At 37.4% G+C, this 16,356-nt stretch overlaps 1 protein-coding gene across 1 annotated transcript in view; it reads left to right on the top strand.

Moving 5' to 3' along the window:
• COL14A1 (collagen type XIV alpha 1 chain) overlaps positions 1–16,356 on the top strand; it is a 203,667-nt gene that overhangs the window by 125,453 nt on the left and 61,858 nt on the right. Inside the window, exons 34-35 of the mRNA XM_077764526.1 lie at positions 7,697–7,774; positions 10,862–10,948. Of these exons, the coding sequence (XP_077620652.1) occupies positions 7,697–7,774; positions 10,862–10,948 (165 nt within the window). The remainder of the gene's footprint in view (positions 1–7,696; positions 7,775–10,861; positions 10,949–16,356) is intronic.

The following is a 16,356-nucleotide window of genomic DNA, read 5'->3' as shown; positions in this document are numbered from 1 at the left end:
GTTATGGTGAGGACTTTTAACAATTAACACTGGTGCAATTGCTGTCTCATTGGGTAATTCTATTTTTAATATTTTGAGGAACCTCCGTATTGATGGATGGGCATTAAGGAGGGCACTTGTGGGATGAGCACTGGGTATTATATGTCAGTGATGAACCACTGGGTTCTACTCCTGAAACCAGTACTACACTGTATGTTAACTAACTTGAATTTAAATAAATAAATTTTTAAAAAGTATATTTACATTATAACCCTTTTGCAAGGATAGAGCCTAAAGTGAAGAAGGAAGCCCAGTGTTCCTTCCAAAGCCGAAGCCAAAACAAAGGCTTTGAAGGCCAAGAAAGTGGTGCTGAAAGGTGTCCACAAACACATACACACACATACACACACACACATCCCTGCCTTCTGGGGGTCCAAGTAACTGTGTCTCCAAAGGCAGCCCTAATATCCTCCAAAGAGTGACCCCAGGAGAGTCAGGCTCAACCAATATGCCATCAAGTTCCCCCTGACCACCAAGTCAGCTATAAAGAAAATAAAAGACAATAACACACTTGTGTTCATTGTGGACATCAAGGCCAACAAACACCAGATCATACAGGCTGTGAAAAAGCTCTATGGCATTGTCTTGGCCAGAGTCAACCCCCTGATCAGGTCCAATGGAGACCTGTACTATTATTATTTTTTTAGTACTATTATTATTTTTTTATTTTAAAAATAATGCATATATACTGGGTGTTATATGGAAACCAACTTGACAATAAACTATTAAAAAAAAAGAAATAATGCATATAAAATCCCTGACACTTAGTACCATTCAGTGAAGAGCAGTAGTTATTATTGCAGGATGTCAATATTACCTCCCCCACCTCACCTTTTCTAAGCCTCTAGTACTTGTTGAACACTTGATTATTTGTACCCATCTATTATTTTCTTGCTCTTCCATTTATCTACATTTTGCCCCGCTAGCCAGAGAATAAATTCCTTAAAAGAGAAACCATGCCCTGGTCTTCATTTACAACTACCCCCTTCTACACCACATCACAGTATCTAATAAATTCGGATTACCAGTAAGCTTTCAAGATACACTTGATAGAAATTAAGTAGCATGCCATCTATTTGAATTATATCGTGTCTNTGTTATATATATATATATATATATATATATATATCCTATCTTCCTCTAATTATAATTTGCATTTTACAATTACAGTTTTATAATTACAATTACAATAATTACGTTTCAAATTAAAGTCTCTGTAACAATTGTTCTCCAAATATATGACCAATTAAATATCAAAGAATGTATTTCTGAAAGCAAAAGTGCCTGTAGGTTTTAAATCTGCCAGCAATAAATCTTTACTTTTGGGCATGAAAGAAAAACAATTAAACAGAACACCCTCTGTGGTAACTTCCAGCCAGTAGCAGACAAAGGGGGAATTTATAGAAGTCAATAATTAAAGAGTTCTTTATAAGGCTCCTAAGGAAAAAGTTGTGGCTTTTGTTAGAATCTGGAAGTCTACAGAGGATTACTAAATAGATTTTCAGTCTGCCCACTTATTGAAGAATTTGATTACGTTGAAATGGATAATATTAGATTAGATCTCAAGAATGTGATTGGAAACTCACTTGTTCTTTTGGGTTATTACTTAATTGTTTCAGCGCAAAGCAAGAAAGAAGTTTCAGTCTTCAGCTTTCAATTTAGAAGTCACAAATTACTAACAGAATTTGGATAGGCATCTGTACCCCACTACTCAGCAAAAGGGCACATGTAATGTGCAAGTATTGGATTATTCCAGGAGGAGTAATTGTCATATAAGAGAGATGAGTAGTTTATAGGCCAGCATTCCCTGGCAAATTCAGCAATGATTCAAAAAAATGCCAGATGATGGGAAAACTGTAATATTCAGTCTTTAAAGACAATAGATTCTTCTTAAACCAAAGTTAAGTGGAGGAGAGGTTAGTGGAATTAGGGATACAGTAATGACTATATTGAAATTGCTCACACTCGTAATAAAAACAGCTTGTGTTCAGTAATGCGAGATTTTATAGTCCCTAGTGGGACTAAGCTAGGAAGCTGGCTTAATTTAGCCTTCAAAACACATGTGGGAAGAAACCTAACAACTGTGCTTCTCCTTTCTGTTCTTCTCTCTCCTAAGAAGTTTCTTCTACGTTTTTTGATACCCGATAAAATTATAATACTGCCAGAGATGATCCTAGAAATATTTTGAGCTTTCTGGCATGTAATCATGTTCTTAGTGTGTTTCTTGCCCCCTTTCCAAATCTAACACATATAACTATCCAACTGACGTTTGCTTAGTCTTCTGCTACGTAAATAAACACGAATACAAGTTATGTTATGGAGTCTTTTATAACATAATTTACTGAGTTAAAGCTTTTATATGGGAATCAACAGTAGACTAGTCAATGATGCTACAGAAACAAGTGTTTTAATTTTTTAAATGCTTATTTATTTTTGAGGGGGGCGGAGCAGAGAGAGAGACACACAGAATCCGAAGCAGGCTGCAGACTCTGAGCTGTCAGCACAGAGCCTGACACAAGCCTCAAACTCACTGCGAGATCATGACCTGAGCCAAAGATGGATGCTTAACCAACTGAGCCACTCAGGCACCCCGAATCAAGTGTTTTTAAATTACAAGAAAAGGATCATGTTTTCATATGAATTATATATTTTAATCCTTAAAATAATAGTTCATATTTATCGTATGCCTACTATGGACCAGGCAGTATGTGCTTTTCTGAGTTTATCTCATTTAATCCTCCAATAACCATGGGAAGAGATACTTGTGTTATCCCCACTTTATAGATTCAGAAACTGAGACTTCAAGAAGTTAGAGAAGGATCCCTTTTCAAAAAGTGAGGAAAGTAAGATATGAGACTGTATCTGACTTGCACAAGGTTACCTGCCTGCCATGCTAAGCTCTCCTCCCCTGGGTCAGACTGATCATTATAGAACTTAAAGCATAGGAAGGAGTCTGGTCTATGCATATGCCCTGTCTGTTCACTGACATGTACAAAGACTCATCATTATTTAAATTCTGGCCCTGAAAGTAAATGCAATCAAGATGTTCCCCCCCAAGGGATCCCTACACCTAAACATTTTATTTTAATTACTACGAATAGGTACAACAGCTGTTAATTTTCACCTCCTCATTTAATTAGTGCCATCATTAAGGTTCCCTTAAATTCAATAAATGGATTGAGACCAAGCAAGACAACCATGTTCAATAGCTGGGAAGGGGTAAATGCTTAATAAATCCTGCTCTGAGATGAGTCAATAACAGTTAAACACCAAATTAAAGCAGAAGATGGCTGAGGTCTTCAGTTGCTCTTTCTCCATATTCCTGTGGAATGTAAATCTCTCTAAGTATAATTTCAGGTACAGCTTGACTTCAAGTTACTAGCTTCATTATGCCATGCTGGAGAAAAATCAGGGGAGAAAATCTGGTTATCAGCGGAAAGTTGAGTCAGGCTACATTTTCATTCCCATTCACAGATCACAGTGACTCAACCAATGAGAAATATTTTAATCTTATTTTCATGCTAACATTTGACCCCAAATGACTTGCCTTTTGTGTTACACCCGGACCAAAATATCCAATAATGAAAAAAGAGTATTTGTTATTGACGAAGCATCCCTTGGAAGGTATTATAACAAATGAAAGCCAGAGATCATGCATCCCTGTCCCTCCCTCTCTCTTTTTCACACATATATTTTTTATAATATTCAGTTAGTTACAAAAGCAAAAAGAGGCTGACTCTTGCATTTGTTGCTTGAAGTATGATTCATGTTGAACCACATTGTCATGCATTTTCAGGCACTCAAATATAAGATCTTTTGACATACTATGCCCGTACTGTTCCCTACCCAATTTCTACAAATATGTATGTCATTGCTTTTGTAATAAAAGTCAGAGGGTTTTTTAAAAATCAATCTTCAGATTGCCTTGGAAAATAAGTCCCTAAGTAAAGGCAGAGGAATCTTAGCAATTACAAATACAAAACAATTATGAATAAATTTGTTGTACTCACAAAAAAAGCTGCTGACTTCATCAAACTTGAAAAAGAAAAGACCGCCCACAAGCATTCCACAAATGATAGTACTGGCTTCATTTAGCACTTAGTAGGCATTCAACCCCTTGGATAAGTAAAATGAACTCCTAAGGATCTCAGTAGCTCAATGAGACAGAAGTTTAGCCAAAGCTTTGTTTGTAGACATCATCCCGTTACAGGTGCTTAGGTAGTGAATGTTTATTTGATAAACTTCAAGAAAGCATGGTCCTTACTGGGGTTGGAGGCAGTTGTTTACATACATTTTCCATTCACTAAAAAGCTTTTACACTGTGGGCTCTATTTACAATGGGGAATTTCTTAATGGATGAATGACTTACAGACTGAACTGAGTCTATCTAATCCTGTCATAATGGGGTCCATTTAATAAATGCCCCAGACAAATGGCATTGTAAAGTTAGGCTGGGGTGTCTGCATTTTAAACATGAGACCAAAGATCCTTTCAGTGCAAAATGAATCACAAGAGAATGAAATGTGCTGTTCAAATCCCAGCCAGAACTCTGCTTTCAACTTGCGCTTACATTTCTTAGGCTCTTTCTTCCCAGGTCCTGATCTGCAGAATGGGGTTGGCATTGTTATGATTATAGCTTATAGTGGTGAGCTGAGGATTAAATGATACATGCAGATTCCTTGGGATAATGGCCGGCACATAGTAGGTTTGCAACAAATGTCTGCTGCTTTTGTCGTTATTTGCTAAGATTTTTCTCAACCAAAGTACTAAACAGATATGATTATTGTAGAAACAGATTACTGTACTATTTCTGCCCTCAATAAGACCACTTTCATTTTGATTCTGCCCTTTTGGCCTTTGTATTATAGACTCCTGCACCTTAAAGAATTCCATTAAGAAAGGGCTGTACATGCACCATTAAAATAATATGTATTATTTATAATAACTGTATTCTAGGCACTGTTATAAATATTTCCCTACATTAACTCATGTTACTATTTTTTTAAATTTTATTTAAATCTAAGTTAGTGTATGTATAGTGTAGTAATGATTTCAGGAATAGAATTTAGTGATTCATCACTTACATATAACACCCAGTGCTCATCCCAACAAATGCCTTCTTTAATGCCCAGCATCCATTTAGCCCAATCCCCCCTCCCAACACCCCTCCAGCAAACTTCAGTTTATTCTCTGTATTTAAAAGTCTCTTATATCTCCCTCTCTGTCTTTACATTATTTTTACTTCACTTCCTTTATGTTCATCTGTTTTGCTTCTTAAATTTCACATATGAGTAAAATCCTAGAGCTATTTGTCTTTCTCTAACTGACTTATTTCTCTTAGCCTAATACACTCTAGTTCCATCCACGTTGTTGCAAATGTCAAGATTTCATTCTTTTTGATCGCCGAGTAATACCCCATTGTTTATTATACACCACATCTTCTTTATCCATTCATTAGTCGATGGACATTTGGGCTCTTCCCATAATCTGGCTATTGATAGTACTGCTTTTCTTTGGAGAATACCTCCTAATGCAATTGCTGGGTCGTAAGGTAGCTCTATTTTTAATTTTTTGAGGAACCTCCATATTGTTTTCCAGAGTGGCTGCACTGCTGGTGGGAACTCACTTTATTGTTATAGCTATTATTATTACACTAATGTCTAGCTATAATGAAACAGCTCCTATTATTACACTAACTTTACAGATAAGGAAACTTGAGACTTGAACACATTACATAATTCATTCAAAATGACTTTGTGAGGGATTCAAGGACTACCCCCAGGCAATGTGGCTCCAAAGCCTCCCAACGCCTATGGTCCTTGCACTATCTTTGCTGCTATTCTGCATAAAAATCAGCATCTGTGTTCCTTAAAAATGTTTTAATTTTAAAAACCTATTTTTTCTTTTTTTTAAAGAATTTTTTAAAATGTTTTATTTATTTCTGTGAGAGAGACAGCGTGAGCAGGGGAGGGTCAGAGAGAGAGGGAGTTACAGAATCCAAAGCAGGCTCCAGACTATGAGCTAGCTAGCTGTCAGCACAGAGCCCGACACGAGGCTCCAACCCACGAACCATGAGCTCATGACCTGAGCTGAAGTCGGACGCTTAACCTACTGAGCCATCCAGGCGTCCCCCCCAAAAAACAATTTTTTCTTGGGTTGAAAACTTTAAAAGCCAAATTTTAAAATGATCATTATTTTGTTGTATGGCTGCCCTCCACAGACTCAGATATCATACCCATTGGGAATTTTTTTTAATATGGAGAAAAATGGGCAGCGAGCCATGCACATATGTCTTCAGACAATGTGATAGTTGTATATGGAAGCAAACAAACAAAAAAATCCCTGTGATGCTTTGATTCATTGATCTGCTTTCAAAATTTAAGCTTTATTGTATTAATCTTGCAAAACGCACTTGGGAAAGGATATTTGCAGCAAGGCACCATTCTTAGGTATTACAAGAGAAAGCCTTATTTTATTTTCTTTATTGTCAGATAGAGCAGGCTCTTCTGCGATGCTGCATGCATTGTTAGTAACCTGTTTCATAGTACTGTCTTCCCGGGCATTCTCATTTCATCCAGAGGACCCCCTGACAGAGACAAGTTGTATCCTTTGGGAGAAAATAAGGAACCAAAAGAGTTTCTAGCACTTGCTGAAAACACCACTCACCAAAGGAAGGTTGTATATGTTAAAATGAAAAGATTTCATCCTTCTCCCAGCTCTGTAATTGGTAACACTTTTCATACTCGAAAATAATATAGGAAGAAATATAATACTAGAAGTGATTGGGTCATGAAGCTAATGTTAGCCCTTAATAGTATTTGAGTGATATTTCTGTATATTTCAAAATGTACACTGAGTTTCACCAACATACGTGAGTAGAACAAGCCTAAATATTTATGGCATGATCAATGGCTTAAATAAAAATAGACTTAGCACAGATTCTCACAATACCTGTTGTGAATTTGTAATGACACTTACAATGTTGTAAACAGTATTCATGTCCCTAACTCTCACTCCCGCTAAGATCTTTCAAGACAGGATTTTGATTATGTTCATTTTCATATTCTAAAGGCTGATGTAGTATCTGGCTTGCATTACACACTAAAGAAAAATGTGTTGAATGTATGCATAAGCGATTAAAGTCAGAATTAATCTGACAAGGCTTTGTGAATACCTACTATATACCCCATTTTATGATGGGGACACAAAGATGAATTAGTGGTTCTCTGTCCATTGAAGAGCTCACAGTCTAAGGAAGAGTGATATAAATAATCATACTGTATAGTGGGTTATATGCTGTAAAAGAAACATGTGGAATGTTGTAGGATTACAGAGCCAATGGTCATAACCATGAGGGCGGTACCGGGCAACTTTTAACAGAGGTGCTAAGCTTCTTTGGGTGGAGATGAGAGGCGAAGTTGTGATAAATAAGGGAGTTTGGAGGCTGGATGGAGTAATTATACACAAAATCTTAAATCACTATGTGCTTGAGGAACAAAGTTAGTTTTATATTTTGGAATGACTTTCTTATTTATTTACTGTAATGTTACATTACAAACGTATCAGTGTTCTATTATGTGATGCAGAATAGGAAATCATAATTCTAGACATAGTATGTCTACTTTTAATTCAATGACAATTCTGTTTTAAATTGCAGTTCCAGTTACAGATGTTTGATATTATTTGTTCCACTTCATGGGCCAATAAAGACAAATGCTGTGAACTTCCAGGCCTGGTAAGAATTCTTTTTATTAGTAGGTTTGTTCTTTATTGAAAAGTTCTAAAGCTATATTTAATTTTCTAAAATTAAATGTGATTTTATAACATTAGTAACCAGATAATTCATTGTGATGATAGTGAAAATCTGAAGAGGTTGAGAAGGAGGCGGGTCTGACATCAGAAGGACACACTGACATACATAATGGGAACTGCGCAGCTCCGGGGGTAACATTTACACGTAGTCCAGAGGTTCTCAAATCTTCTGGTTTGCAAAACTTTCAGCATTGCAATCATTTTGTTCATGGCACCTCTAAGCCAAAAGAAATGCCTAAGAATTCTGTACATGAAGGAATTAGGGCCCAAAATCCTAAACATTGATGCTCTAAACTCAGTAGCCATATGAAAAAATAATAAACATGAATTGAAAGCAAAAAATGGTATTTTTATTTCATTCTTAAATAACCACAGTTACCCCCTAATGGGATGTACATGCCTATTGGGAGTGCATGATTTTTCATACGTTGGAATCTCATTGGATGTCACCACCTTCATTTCTTTTTCTACATGATGTTTCCCATGGTACTTGCTTTCCATCAGAGCAACTGCCAAAACCTCAGATTTGCAAGTATATGACATCATCAAAAACAGTATTTCAATATCTAACGTTAAGACTATGAGCTACCTTGAGCTATTGTTCATATGAAGTCCAGTGGGTGCTAAATATTGCTATTTCTCTTGAATTTAAAAAAACATTCCCAGTGCCCCTGTGAGTTTGCTAAGGTGCCCCAGGGAATCTTGACGCACAGTTCTGAAATTGTGGTCATAATCTGTTGAACGTATGCAATGCTTCTAGAAAATCAAATTTTTTCACACTATTAGTACCAAGTATGATTCATGGGGTTATACATGTAGGTATAGAAACAGATTCACATTTTAGGATCCTTGGGGACAGCGAGCTGAAATCGATGACCCTGTGATTGTTGCATAATAGTCGTGTCATAGTAATTAAACTTGGAGAATGTGCATGGAGTAACCTTCATAAAGTCTAGAGATTAGCCTTTTTAACACCTTCCTCCAGATCACATCTGTTACAGACTTTACATTCATGGTGACTGTGTTTGAGAAGGAAATACAGTTGGCCCTTGAACGGTGTGAGAGTTAGAGGCACCAGCTCCCCTCCCCACTCAGGGAAACATCTGCCTATGACTTTGGACCCTCCCAAAACTTAACTACCACTAGCCTTATTGATAACATAAACAGTTGGTTAACACATATATTTTGTATGTTATATGTGGTATATACTGTATTCTTATAGTAAAGTAAGCTAGAAAAAAGATGTTATTAAGACAATCAAAAGGAAGAGAAAATATATTTACAGCATTACATTGCATGTATTGAAAAAAAAATCCACAAGTAAGTGGACCAGTGCAGTTCAAACCCATGTTGTTCAAGAGTTAACTGATGGGACACCTGGGCGGCTCAGTTGGTTGAGTGTTCGACTTTGGCTCAGGTCATGATCTTGCGGTTCATGGGTTTGAGCCCCACATCCAGCTCTAGGCTGACAGCTCAGAGCCTGGAGCCTGCTTAGGATTCTGTATCTCCCTTTCTCTCTGCCCCTCCCCTACTCACACTCTGTCTCTCTCTCAAAAATAAATAAACATTTAAAAATTAATAAAACAAGAGTTTGCTGTAACTTACTCGTTCTCCATCAAAATTAATTTCCAAGTTAACTCTGGTGAAGTATTAAATCAGACACTGTGATATTATGCTTAAGCACAGATGGATTGGAAATTGGAAGCAGAAACCCTCAGAATCCTATGCTGTATCTAGCAAAATGCAGTCACCACGTTACCTAGGAAGGACTCAGGTCTGATGAGAGCTTTTCTTTTCATTTCTATCACTGAAGATACTCCAGTCCCATGATAGGGAGGCATGGATGGAGGTATAGTCACATCAGTAGCAAAACCATTGTTGGGCCTCTGGTCACAGGAGGCCTGGTGTCGACCTTGTTTGGGGCCTCTTTCTGGATACTTCAGTTTGTATTTTACTCTAGATGCCCTCATATCAGGCCAGATGTGTTAGCAGGCAGGTTTCCTGTAACGAGCTGAAAGCTTTGACTAACGAAAAGTATATACAGCATATGTAGACACTCTGCTCAACCTTTTTTGGGTTTCTATTGTGAACATTTGAGAGACTGAGATTATTTTCAACTTGATCACTTAATTATCATCTGTGCTCTATTCAGTTCCAGCCTCATTTTCCCCCAGAGTCTTCAATAATGATGCTTATTTTCTCTTTGTCCAATGGGACTGGTGAAGCCTATGAAGTTCTATAGTTTCTCATCCCAGTGCAGACTCTTTCCTGGCTGGTACTTCAAATACGGTATTCACAAATTGTTTGATAGCTGTTAGCAGGCACTCTGTCTTCATACTCCAGTAACTCATCCAGAGATGTTCAACCGGACATTCATAATCTATTTTTAATGTCCTGTGGCAACAAAATTGTGCAAGAGAAGAAGAATGAGCCCCTGTGCCAAAGCTTTAGATTGATGCTCTGATGTTTCCTTACTTTCAACTACAGAATGTGAGTCATAATTAAAGTTGCTGCGTGGAATCGACAATGCATTTAAGCACTGTTTTTATTTTGTTCTGTGTGTTTTAGCGTAGATGCAGCTCCAATGGACTACCTCAACACATTTTTTTTTTTTTATCCTTCAGAATGGAAAAAATATCCTCTGAAATAGAAAAAAGAAAAATTTCAAAACCTGTAGTTCATAGTAATCCTACTCAAACTGAAGGCAATAGTAACCAGGAATTTTTTCTGTACCCACTTCTGTCTTTCTTCACCTGCATTCCCAAGCTCATTTGATCAACACCCTTTGGTTAAGGGTGATGATCAATGACGCACGAGACACTCAGTCATTTTTCTTTAAGGAAAATATTTTGTGAGCAGGAGAGGATATTCTTTGCCTTTCCACACCAATGTTCAATTAAAAGTGTTTTTTAAGTGTCTTAAATCAAAGTGTTCTCTTTGACCCATAAAGCCATTTGTATTGACGGTCTTGTTAACAGCTATGCTATTTTTTTTTTTTTTTTCTCTTCAGAGGGATGAGGAGACCTGCCCAGAGCTACCACATTCCTGCTCCTGTTCTGAGGTCAATACAGGGACTCTGGGACCAGCAGGCCCACCAGTAAGTCTGGCCTCGTTTAGACTTAACTGCTCTTGAGCAATATTTATAGCTATCGTTCGTTGTGTGTCTACTATGTGCTTGCCACTGTGCTCAGAAGCATATACTTAATTCTGTGAGCAAACTGAACACAGAGATGTTAAGAAACTTGCCTGAAGAACACACTTTCTCTTCAAATCCAGGTCTCCGCGACTCCTACAGATGACCTTCTTTAACGTCTATAGCATACTTTATGTCTCAAATGGTTTCACATTTCGAAATCTCCCCTTTAAACTCCTGTGGTTTATTTTCAGTGTGAATGTTTCAAAGATTGGCCCTCTGCTTGTAACTTTAAGATTTGCACGCACACCCTCCCTTTGCCCATTCTGCACTACTATTGAGACATGAGGAGAATTCACCAGGAAAAACACCCTCTCTGAACATGAAGTTCCCCACCGCTGATGGGAAAGTACTGCAAAAAAGGAGAGAGAGGGAGATTGGCCAGGGTGCGGGTGAGGGAGGAGGAGGAGGAAGTAAGGAGGGAGAGAAAGAAAACATATTTGTAAACTATAAAATGTATGTAATTTGCACCATCTGGGTCTTTGGATTTGCCATGATGCATCTCTTTCCATTTAATGTGTTTAAGTGCTCATTTTATGTCTAACCTCCTACACTGGGGTTATCAGCGTTTCCTTGAGGTGATAATGCTATATATATAGTTGGTCTACCGTTAGGAAGTGGCTCATGGATCAAGACAAAGAAAGCAGGGAGGAGAAGGACAAAGAAAGAAATCCAGGCCTCGCAGGAGGACTATTCTGACACCCCAGCAGCCCTTGCAGATGCTCTGCCAGAGGAGGCACCCCGCCCACATGCGTGCGGGAGATCACGCATGCGTGCGGCGGACCACTGGCTCCCAGCGGGCAGGCTCGCTCCGGGTGGCCCCACCGCCATGCTTTTCCTTCATCTGTGCGCCACATTTCCTGAACCGAACAAGAGGGAAGAGAACCTGCTGAACGTATCTGAAATGTATCCCAGCAGTTTCTCCTTTACCTTTGGCATAGAGAACATTCTTTCAAGTGCAGATGTAGAGCCCAAATCCTTTTTTTTTTTTTTTTGAACAGGAGACTCTTTATCCCAAAGAAGCAAATGTGGAGTGATGGTAAAAGCATTAAGTTTAAATCATAAGACTGGGAAAATCTTGGGGCACCTGGGTGACTCGGTTAAGTGTCTGACTCTTGGTTTCAGCTCAGGTCATGGTCTCACAGTAGTGTGTTCAAGCCCAGTGTTGGGATTCTTCTCTCCCTCTCTCTCTCTCTCTCTGTCCCTACCCCCACCTCAAAATAAATAAATAAACTTTAACAACAACAACAAAAAGGCTAGGCAAGTCTTTGAACCATGGTGAATCTCCATTTCCTTATATGTCAAATAGCACCACTTCTTTGATGTTATGAGGAATAAACAAGAAAAAAATGTATATAACTATCTGTGCATTACAAAACTTAAATCAAATGAGGGGCCTGGTGGCTCAGTTGGATAAGCGTCTGACTTTGGCTCAGATCATGAGTTCAAGGTTCATGAGTTCAAACCCCGCTGTGCTGTCAGCACAGCGGCCACTTCATATCCTCTGCTCCCGTCTCTCTCTGCCTCTCCCCTGCTCATTCTCTCTCTCTCACTCAAAATAAATACATAAACTTAAATGTAAGGAGTGTCTTTAGTTTAATCTTGGAATTGAAAATGCAGATTTATTTTCAACTGTGTGTAGCTTGCTTTTTCTTTTTTTAAACCAAAATTATGTATTTGAACTTTATCAAGGGTAATGCAAATTATTCCATTATATTAACTACAGTTTATTGACCCACCACAGTGGAGGTTTTTTTTTTTCCCCTACTGAGCGTCCTCTGTATGTCTCTGCAAACATAAGTTGAGAGCTCTTAACAATAACACAATCATATTTGTTGGAGAATAAGGAGGGTGTACCTTCAGCTTCATGAAGAAACTGCTAATTGCCTTTCTGGGTGGAGGTCCCAGGATCTTTTCCCACAAAACCTAGAAGAGTTCTGGTCTTCCTGCATCTCACCAGCACTGTCTAATGTGTCCAAACATGAGAATTTTTGCTTATCCGATGACTGTAAAATCCTGTGTGACTCTTATTTGAAATAAGACTTTCCCTCTCTGTTAGCCATATGGGCAGTTTTTCATTTGTGTATGAGCCATTCAGATTCCTTTTTTTCTTTTTAATGTTTGTTTGTTTTGAGAGGGGGGAGGGCACCAGCAGTGGAGGGACAGAGAGAGCGGGAGAGAATCTCAAGGAGGCTCCACACTCAGTGCAGAGTCAGACACGGGGCTCGGTCCCACAAATGTGAGAGCATGACCTGAGCCGAAATCAGGAGTTGGACACTCAACTGACTGAGCCACCCAGGCACCCCAGATTTCTTTCTATATAAATACATGTTTATAAACTTTATGGGGAGTTTGTTGTACAGATTTTTTGCTTATTAGTATCCAAGAGGTTTTCTGTATCCTGGACACTAATCTTTTATTAGTGAAATGGTTTGCAAGTATCATTTCATGGTCTATGGCTTGCTTATTGCTGTTTATGGGACTTTTATTGTCTATACATTTTAATTACAGTGTAGTGAGACTTAATATTTCTGTGAGCTATCATCCTTTATGTTGCTTTTTATTCCTCTTTTAGCCATGGTTTATTTAGAAGTGTCTTTTTAAATTTCTACTTGTATGTACAGTTTTCACATTTTTCTTATTGTTGTGTTAATTTTATTGCATTTTATCATGGGAAATAGTCTATATAGTACCAATTTTTTGACATTTGTTGATTTGCTTTGTGGCGTTTTGTCAGGTTTTACAGATCTTCCATGTACGCTTTAGGAGAATGTGCATTTTCTAATTGTGGAGTTCAGAATTCTAAGTACAAATATCCAGTAAATCAAATTATAAATTGTGTTGTTAGAATCTCCTTTGTCTGCATTTCTTTATCTTTCAATTAGTGATATAGATGTTTACAGTCTTCTACTTTAATGTCCATCTGTCAAATGTTGTTTGTAATTCTGCATTGTATATCCTGAGTTTGTGTTATAGTGTGCAAAAAATTGAGAACTTGCTGTATCCACATTTCTCGCTTGAATTATTTTCCTGGTATATATTTTCTCCAGAACCATTTTCTCCAGTTTCAGCCTTTCCACATGTCTTTATGTTTAAGATGTGTTCTCTTTAAATAGCATATGACTGGATTTTGTTTTTCATTTGGTTTTGTAATCTTTCTTTTTAGAGTTTAGTCTATTATATTGTTTGTGATCATTAACCTCTGTGGGTAAATATTCCTATATCCATCTATCACCGCAATTTTTGCTTTCTATTTGTTCCACATGATATATGTGTGGATTTCTTGGGTTGTTGAGGTTTTAACTACTTTTTGGTTTTTTGTTGTTATTCTCCACTAATTTGGAAATTATACTCTCTACAGCTTTTTTTTCAGTAGTTAACGAAGAGATTTTAACAAATGTATTTAACTTGACTAATTCAAAAATGAATCAGTATTTCTACCCTTATTTCAATCAACACAATATTCTTGGAATTTTTTTCTCTTAGATCATCCTTTTTATAATTTATGTGCTGTTGCTTTCTGGTATTTTAGTACTTTTTTAACATCACAAATTAGACTTCTTATTATTATTTATTATAAATTGATATGTGGTAAGACTTGCTCCATATTTGGTATTTCTTTCCTTACAGTATCTTCTGGTATCATTTTCATTTCTCCTGGAATACACCCCTTGGATATTCCTTTAATGAGAGACTACTGGTAGTCAATTTTCATTTTTTTGTTCATCTTAAAATGTTTTTATTTCCCATATTATCAAAAGATAGTTTTGCTGGTCATTTCAGTGATTGTTCATTGCACCCCCCATATTCATTGCCATGGCTTCTTTTTCATAGTGGAATTCCCTGAGTTTTAGCAAAGCACATGCCCATTCAGCTAGCGACTTAATTTCTTAGCATCTGTACAAGTAGATGTGACCTTATGACTAAGTGCTGGCTAGTGAAAGAAAAGGTGTATGCAATCACCCTAGACTTTGTTCTTAAATGAAAACGAAGGGCCCTCCTCATCCATGCTTACCCTTCTCAATAGACTACTCTGGGAACTTGTGGTAGTGAGTTCACTCTGATAAGCAGTGTTCCTGGAACATAGCAGACATAGCAGACCAAACAATGGAAGCAACGAAGCTTGTACGTTGTCTTACATGGTAAAGTTACTCTGCTATACTGAACCATTATCAGCTCGGATGTTAATATAAGAGAATAATAAGCCTCCTGTCTTGCTTAAAAATTTTAATATTGAACTCAATTAAAGCAGTCAGACAACTTTCCAAATTAATAAACGGGGAAGATCTTGGTTTCAAGATCCCTTTGTCTTTAGTGATCTGAAGTTTCACCACAGTATGTTTGGGGTGGCGTTTTCATGTTATTATTCTGCCATTTTGGAAAATTTATGACTTCATGGTTTGAATACCAGTGTTTCTCATTAAATTTAGAATTTTCTTAGTCATTATCTCTCTGAAGATTGCCTCTCTCCTGTCATCTCTATTAGGTTTTTCTGAAACTCAATTAGAAGTGCATTGTAACTTCTCACTTTACTCTCATGTCTCTTAACCTTTTTAAAATTTCTTTCTCCTGTGTTTCCAGGCTTCATTCTGTGTAGTTTCTTCAGATTTAGCTTCTGGTGTATTCTGTGTTTAGCTATGTTTAATATGCTATTTCACCTATCCATTGTATTTCTGATCTTGATGATTATATTTAGCACATCTAGAAGTTCTGTTTGGTTCTTCTTCAAAACTTCTGGGTATTTCTTGTTTGTTTGTTTGTTTGTCTCAGGAGTAGAATTTAGTGATTCACCTTACATATAACACCCGGTGCTCATCACAAGTGCCCCCCTTAATACTCATCACTCATTTAGCCCCTCCCCCACCCACCTCCCTCCATTAGTTGTCAGTTTGTTCTTTATTGTTAACAGTCTCTTATAGTTTGCTTCCCTCTATCTTCCCCCCCACCATCCCATATGGTCATCTGTTTTGTTTCCTAAATTCCACATTTGAGTGACGGCATATGGTATTTGTCTTTTTCTGGCTCACTTATTTCACTTAGTATAATACACTCTAATTCTATCTGCATTGTTACAAACACAAGATTTCAGTTTTTGATGGCTGAGTAATATTCCATTGTATATACATACCATATCTTTATCCATTCATCAGTTGATGGGCACTTGGGCTCTTTTTATAGTTTGAGTATTGTTATAATGCTGCTATAAACATTGTGACGCATGTACCCCTTTGAATCTGTATTTTTGTATCCTTTGAGTAAATAACTAGTAGTGCAATTGCTGGGTCATAGAGTAGTTCTATTTTTAACCTTTT

Source organism: Crocuta crocuta, unplaced genomic scaffold (genome assembly GCF_008692635.1).
Source record: "Crocuta crocuta isolate KB4526 unplaced genomic scaffold, BGI_CrCroc_1.0 scaffold260, whole genome shotgun sequence".
Lineage (NCBI taxonomy): Eukaryota > Metazoa > Chordata > Mammalia > Carnivora > Hyaenidae > Crocuta > Crocuta crocuta.
This window is presented reverse-complemented; position numbering and strand designations above follow the sequence as displayed.